Source organism: Numida meleagris, chromosome 1 (assembly GCF_002078875.1).
Source record: "Numida meleagris isolate 19003 breed g44 Domestic line chromosome 1, NumMel1.0, whole genome shotgun sequence".
In the NCBI taxonomy this organism is placed as follows: Eukaryota; Metazoa; Chordata; class Aves; order Galliformes; family Numididae; genus Numida; species Numida meleagris.
Genome location: NC_034409.1, coordinates 4243338 through 4251237, shown reverse-complemented (window position 1 = coordinate 4251237; position 7900 = coordinate 4243338). Strand labels below are relative to the sequence as shown.

The following is a 7900-nucleotide window of genomic DNA, read 5'->3' as shown; positions in this document are numbered from 1 at the left end:
AGCTCTATTTCAGCTCTTAGAGACACGTGTGTAGAGTCAGCAACATTGCTTCTCTTGAAGAGACAATTTCTGGTTTCAGAAGTAACTCATTAGGTAGCTCTGCATTCCTCAGGCCAAAACAGCATGATCTGGGCAGTCCTCTCCTCCTCTACATTACTGCAGATCATCTTCTGTGTTGTGGCTTTTCATGGAGGAGAGGGGAATTGATGTGCATGAGTCAAGAGGAGACATCCAGAGGTGAATGGGGAGGATGGGATCAGGTTTTCTCAATACGTAGTGTAATGATGGATAGGACCACCCTGTTGTACATCTTTGTGTCCCTTTGTAGTCCATGGAAAGAAACAGATTTTCCTGACCACATAGTGCCTGACAATTTGATTACCTGCTTCCATCATAAAATGGCATAAATACTGCCCGTGCTGGGTATAATTCATGCCACGTACAATACTGAGAGTCCAGATGGAGAGTTCAGATGGGAACACCAGCTCTGGAGATGTCAGCATATCATCATAAGATTCCTACCCTCTGGAATAAGCTTCTCTGCATTTAGGTCCCTCATAGGCTTTCTGAGCAGAGGAGATCCTCAGCATTGAGATCTCATGCATACTGCTTCAGAGGAAGGTTGGCTTATAGCTGAGTGAGTCATAAAATCCAGGTTGGGTTTAAAGTATTAATTTTCTAATCATTTATTTCATTACCACCAAATGGGGCTTAATTATTTTTTAGACAAAAATAACAACATTGGAAAACAGTGTCACCACTAGATGGCATGAAGTGCTCAAATATGCTGCCCTAAAGAGTTCAAAAACCCAAGATTCCTGAAGGCAAAAGTACAAAAAATAAATATGGGAGAAAGTGCTGAGGAGGCTCAGCTCAGAGCAATCCCTGAGCCCCACCATTTACACTTGGAATAGGTGGACTTCCCCAGCATTTAATGGGGAGAACGGGATCTCAGGCAGATATTTTCCAGTATGTGTCAGCTGGGCTGCTTGGTGTCCAGTCCTCTTCATGACCAAAAATCCTCTGGAAATAAGTTTTCATGCACTGTCCCCATTGAAACATTTTGAGCTACCACTGGGCAGTCTTGTTCCTCAGAATAATTAAATTATCTTGGCTTGCAGCCGGGAAGGAATGTTGACAATTTATATCTCTTATGAGATAGTCAGTTTCCCCTTCCCTAACTGAATTTTGTATCTGAAAATGTCCACAGGCCCAGGTAAGAACAGCGTACCTGCAAGGCAACACACCTTCATGGGGTGCTGCTGACACGCATCTCCCTACACACCAGCCATTCTGGGAAATGATACTGCTGACATGTACAATGGACTTGTTTGTTGTTTCAGCTTTTTCTCTTTAAATTATTATTCAAGACCACCCAGCAAGCTGCTTTTCTGCCCAGATGACCTTTTCAAAGAGTGTTCCACAGCAGCACTCCAGGCAAACTCAGATTTCCCTCCAGAGGCCCTTTGGCAGACACTTTGGCATCTTTAAAATTTTCATCCCAGATCAGTGTAATACCAGATTTTGAAGTTTTAAATTCTCACCTGTGCCATAGTGCACACAGCTAATGGCAATGGGAGAACAGCAGCCACCATGTTACCAGAAAAGTCCTGCCTGGAACACAGGCACCTCTCAGATGGGGTCAGAAGTGGGGACCAGCAGGTTCTATGCAGATGTTTCAGAGGAGGATGTTTCCCTGACTGATTAAGGATTGAAAGAAAATATTTAATGTAATATTCCAAATTTAACCATAACTATTTTTAACTCTGGACATTTATCTGTGTCATAGAATCATAGAATCATTAAGGTTGGAAAGACCAAAAAGATCATCTAGACCAACCATCAGCCAATGCCTGTGCCTGCTCTAGACCATGTCCCTCAATGCCATATCTACCCTTTTCTTTACCACCTCCCTGGGCAACCTGTTGCAATACCTCATCACTCTGAGAAGAAATTTTTTCTAATATCCAACCTATCTGTTTGTGTAATCCTCTGGGACTCTTAGAAATTGCTTAATCAAGTTGCTGGCTTTGATTGCCAATAAATTCTGTGCTTTATTAATACTCCACATAGTTTTAGCTCCATGATTACACACTTCTAGTTGGGCATTTAATGTGTGAGGTGGGTTTCTGGTGTCCCGTTCTTCTGCCTGGAAAAACAGAAAACTGGAAATCTTTCATCTGTGAATCTGCGCATCATAGGACAGAGCTAATGACCAAACGTGCTTCTGATCTGGTTCCCTCAGCTTCAGTCTGGAGCCTGGATTACCCCTTCTCTTGAACTAAAAGGAACCAGTGTTTTCTTTAACTTCAGCAACATCCTACAGGATTTATTTAACTGATGGTATAGTGACAATGAGGAAGACTAGTCCTGTCTGTGAGCGCTGTGTGGAAAAATGGGGATGCAGATGTGTGAAGGCAGAGCAACATCAAGGTATATATGTTTGTATGTCAACACAGAGAGATTCCTTGACATAACATGATCCATCACAGGTGAACTGTGCATTGAATCTCACCTGCCAGGTTGTGTCTTTCCCCACTGTCTTTGAATGTGCTGTCTGGAGGTATGCCAGGCAATTTAATTTTAATTTGGTGAGCTCCCACCCAAAGAACAGCTGCTCATCTTGCTAAGCTGGCAAAAGTCAGCATCAAATATGTCTAATGCAAACAGGCACCCATGAGTAATTGCTTATCTCCACCTCCAACAGTATCCCTGGAACAGTGACTTTCATGTTCCCCCCCAAAATCAGGAGATCATATTCCAGAGGGGGAAGAAGGGATAATGTGAGCAATTAAGACCTCAGGCTTGATATTTACATGCAAACCTAACAGCATCTGAACCATGATTAATAAAACATACCTTGGTGTTATTAAGCTATGCGCTGCGTCCTTATGTGCACTTACTGAGAGCCTGAGCAGAACTGGCTGCTTCTAATCATTGTGGGAAGGGCAGTGCTTTCCCCAGCCATTCTCTCATGCCAGTCAGTTACCCCATGCTAGCTCTATAGCTTTGTTTTATTCTGAACTTTTCCTTTCACCAGACATGCTCAGGATAAGCTACTGACTGATGTTGCAGTTCCTCATCTGAGCAATGGGAGAACTAGAAACAAGCTGAATACCGATCAAGAGGCAAAGAGTGATAGCCAGTGAGATCTGGCCTTTTTTTCCCAAATGTCTCCTGACTGCTTGCTCAGTGGTTATTCAAACTGGCAAACACCTCCAGGTAGTTTTGACTTGCTTTTACAGAGGTGACTTGATTTCTTCTAAGTTTTCCAAAACAATAGGAAAATCTTCCTTTATGTATTGCTGTAAATGCCTTTTTTGAGACCTAAGTATATGCTGGAGAGTTGCAAGTTCAGCCATGGATTTTGGTCAGTGAAACTTGGAGAGGGGAAACATAGGAGCATGTTAGTAGTGAGGGCACAGGATGCCACAGTCCTGCTTCTCACCCTACCCCCGTGCTCAGCTCTTCCATGCCTGAGCTGGATAAGACATGAAGAAGCTGAAATAAGCTGAATACCAGCTGCAAATCACTTCAGTTGTTTTTCTGGTTCTCACATAATGTCCCAGAGAGAAGCACTGCTTTCTTGAACACATGTGGTGTCAGCCTAAAGCTGGTCATCCTGGGGTATTTTCTCTTACCACTGTGCTATGTGCACACCAATTTACTAAAGAGGAGCTCCAAAGGAATTGACTGTTCATTCCCTTTAGCCCATCTCCAGCTCCCCTCATCCCTTCTGAACGGGGTCCAAGCACCTTCTTGCTCTTCAATTACACATGAGGGATCTTAAGTATATAAGGCTCACAGGATAATATGTTCTCAGAGGACATATGCTTTCAGATAGGTGCATGTTCAGGGGAAACTCTAGAAGGAGAAACGTTTGGGTTCCAGTCACACAGTGGGGTATTTACACCTTCCAACAGGGCTGGAAGGACATTTTGGCATCAGGCTGGCAATATCATAGAATCATAGAATCATTAAGGTTGGAAAAGACCACTAAGATCATCTAATCCAACCATCAACCCATCACCACCATGCTCACTAACCATATCCCTTGGTGCCACATCTCCACGGTTCTTGAACACTTCCAGGGAGAGTGACTCCACCACCTCCCTGGGCAGCCTGTTCCAGAGCCCAACCACTCCTTTTGAGTAGAATTCTTTCCTAATATCCAACCTGAACCTCCCCTGGCACAACTTGGTGCCATTCCCTCTCATCCTATCGCTGTTACCTGGGAGAAGAAACTAACTCCCACCTTGCTGCTACCTCCTTTCAGGGAGATGTAGAGAGTGATAACGTCTCCTCCAAGCCTTCTCTTCTCCAGATTGAACAATCCCAGTTCCCTCAGCCACTCCCCATAAGATATGTGCTCCAGACCCTTCACAGCTTCATTACCCTTCTCTGGATACACTCTAGGGCCTCTTGTGGTGAGAGGCCCAGAACTGAGCACAGTACTGAGGTGTGGCCTCACCAAAGAAAGGTGCCAAGCCTGTGGTACTGAGTTGCCCACTGGACATTCACTGCCATGGACTGGAGCTGAAGCAAAACAGCCTCAGTCTCTGATGGCCTAGAGCTGGAAAGTGAGAACACAATGGTTCGAATCTTGAAAGGACTGTGTGTGAAAGAAAAGAGAGGAAAATTGGGTCTGCTGGAGCTGAGAAACTACCAATGAGACAATGAGAGAAGGAGATGAAAGCACAGCTCTGGGGCACGATGGTGCCAAGATAAGGTGCCAGGCTGACACCATGTTGACAGCTTTCCTGGGCCGCCCGCAGCCTGGCGGGTAGGCAGCAGGCAGGGTGCCAAGGTGAGGGTGCGGAGGGAGCCCTGCCCTGCGCTGGGAAACCAGGCCCTGGGGCTGCTTTCACCAATGAACCAGAGATCTTGGCACCAAGAAGAGGGAGGAAGCATTGCTGCTGCCATGGGCTCAGTGAGGTGTGGCTCGGCCCATCTCATGGCTGCCCTCATGGCGTGCTTCACCTCTACCTCCCTCAGCACCCTACTGCCTGTTCTCTTCAGTAGAGGCTGAAGGGGAAGAGGGAGCATAAAAATCCCTTCAGTGAGGGTGAAAATGTACAGTTGTACCCTTCCTGGGCAAAACTTCAAGTATGTGCTTGGATCACGCTCCCAAAAGGGTGGGCAGAAGAATGCTTTTATATACAAACTGTGGCATAAGTCACTCCGGGCTGCCCAACATAATGGAAAATAGCATAACGAGACTCACACAGGCTCATTCAGCTGCCACCAGAGCTAGGCACCAGCACCTCAGAGAGTGTCCTGTGGCAGCAGCCATCTTGGGTCCTGCCCCAGCAAAAGAAATGTTCCCTCCTCCTCCACTTCACAGAGGGCCACTGCAGGGTTGGGGTGCCGCTGACACCAAAATCATAGAATCATTAAGGTTGGAAAAGACTTCTAAGATCATCTAGTCCAACCATCAACCCATCTCCACCATGCCCACTAACCATGTACCTCAATGCCACATCTCCATGTTTCTTGAACACCTCTGGGGACAGTGACTCCATGACTTCCCTGGGCAGCCTGTTCCTATGCCGTACCAAGTCCCCCAGCCCTATGTCCAAGCTGCCCCCTCCCTGTCTCTCTATGCAACACTCCCTTGGCATCTTCCTCCGTTTGACTCCAGGCTGCCTGAGGGAACCTCCTCAACTGTCCCCTTGCTTGGGGTGACATGAACATGTGGCAGCACCTCAGGGACCCCCAGCTCCAATCCCCTCTGTCTGTCCATAGGAGGTGAGATGGGGGCTGTGGGCAGCATTGAGAAGGGCACGGGGATTGTATCTGTAATCCCAGACTGAGGGGAAGTGACTGCAGGATAGAAAACCCTGGCAGCCAGAGAAACCCTGAGTGGAAAAGGGGCCGGTCCCGAGCTGGGAAGGAGGAGAAGAGGGTGGATCGTCTCGCCTCCTGTCAGCCTCCTCGCAGCCCGTACGCAGCACAAGCAGCAGTGGAGGCAGCGGGGCTTTCCTCTTACCTGCTGCCCCTCCACCATGATTCTTTGGCTATTGCTCTGCTGCTGCTTCCCTGCTGCCGTGGGGCAGCCCGACTCGGAGCTGATGGCGAGGTACCTGGAGGAGAAGCTGATGGCAGACTACAGCGTTGTGGAGCAAGTAGGTGTTAAGACAGTTGTTATTTGGGGACATCTGGTGGCTTGTGCCCTGTTAATTGGCGTGGATTAATTGAAAGCAGCCAGCTGGAGAGCTCTCAGATTGGTGTGTGTCAAGCGCTGTCAGGTGAACAAACTGCCTGGACAGCCCCTGTGGTGAGAGAGAACTGACAGTAAGAAAAACACGCTGAATTTGTCATTTGTTTGCAGTCACTTTCTTCAGGGTTTGGCATTAACATGCACAGCAGGCTGCTAAAAGTGAATTTCTTGCACCTATCTGTGCAGCATGCCTTGCTGCTGTCCCCACGGCTGAGAGCTCAGGCGGTTCTTTGAGGTAAAGCCTCAGCACCCTCCTGTGCTGCCAAGTCTTACTGCCTCGGGAGGGGTTCAGAGCTGGCATCCCGATAGCTGTGTTAAACAACGTGTGCTGCAGGGACAAGAGAGTTAGTGCAGTCCCCTGGCCTTGAGCCAGTCTGAGTAATTCAGAGTATTTCAGGCTTGGAGGAAGATTTTTCTGCCCTGTCCTATGGTCTTGGTTTTACCATACTTGATTTTTAACTGAAGCTGGCTGAAATGAACTTCTATGTATTTCAGCTTGTAAAATGCCTCTTGAGCAGGGGAGGAAAAAACTCTGCAAGCGAGGACTGTTCTACTGTGCCATTGTGCAGCTCAGATTTTCTGGAGAAATGGGCCTGAAAGAGCAATGAACTTTTTGCAAGTTAGGAATAACATTTCAGTGGTAGTTTGGGAGGCTGAGGTTTAAAAGACTGAATGTCAAATCTGTGCTCACATCTTTCAGGTCTATAGTGGATATCATGGGTGACTTTGCTTAAGTTACCTAAATAGGCAGTTACCTAAGTTTAATGAGATCTGTGAGGCTCTGTAGTATCTTAAGATTTTCAGATGTGACGCAGAATCTATAGATCCTGCTGGATGCCAAGGGGGATACTCCAGAATGCCACAGACATCACTAGATGTCTAGACGTCTGTATTTGGCATCTTCTGTCACACGCGGGAACACTGAAACTTTTCATATGTATCTGTACCTGTCTTAGAGTTAGTCATTCAGTTCCCATACTAGCATGGGAAGAATCACTCTACAAGAGTGTTCATCTCTCTCCACTGCGAGGACCTCAGCAACTTTTCTGCCAATCCTCATTAGTGCAGATACTTATTTCTCGTTGGGGAATTTAGCAACAAACCATCACTGTCTTGCACACCTAGCTGTACAAGTGGTAGAGCGCCCTTGACACTGTCCTGCTAGTTGAATGGTATCTGGGAGCACTCATTCATCTGCTTATGCGGAAAATTGTTGGGAATCTAGGGCAGATGACAAGGTTGCTGTTCATTGCCACTGCACTAAAGGCAGTTTTGGTCGGGTCTTCAGTGGTAGTTGGGCTGCTACTGCCCAGCTTATTCTTTGTATGCCTCACTAAGGTGTCAGCAGCAATGGAGTTACTACTAGCAGTTATTGGGCTTTAATGGGTGCTTCAGAAGTGGAAGGCTTTAAAGCTAAAGATTGGTGGAAAGTTGGAAATTGTTCTATTAGATGATATTAGTGAAGTAGGATGTTTTAAAAATACTCTGATGGACTGATTAGTGTCATAAACCCTGCAGCAGTGCTTTGGCAGTAGTCATGAAGTCCTAACAAACAGAACTTAGCTACTGGCCAATATCTACCAGTTATTCTCAAAACTTCAGAAGATATATTTCTGAGAGAATCACACCATCCTCTCCCTCTCCCTCTCCCTCTCCCTCTCCCTCTCCCTCTCCCTCTCC

General features: G+C 46.7%; 1 protein-coding gene across 1 annotated transcript in view; it reads left to right on the top strand.

Annotated features, from left to right (window-relative positions):
- ITIH5 (inter-alpha-trypsin inhibitor heavy chain family member 5) overlaps window positions 5882–7900 on the top strand; it is a 49760-nt gene continuing 47741 nt past the window's right edge. Inside the window, exon 1 of the mRNA XM_021384339.1 lies at window positions 5882–6125. Within this exon, the coding sequence (XP_021240014.1) occupies window positions 6006–6125 (120 nt within the window). The 5' untranslated portion in view covers window positions 5882–6005. The remainder of the gene's footprint in view (window positions 6126–7900) is intronic.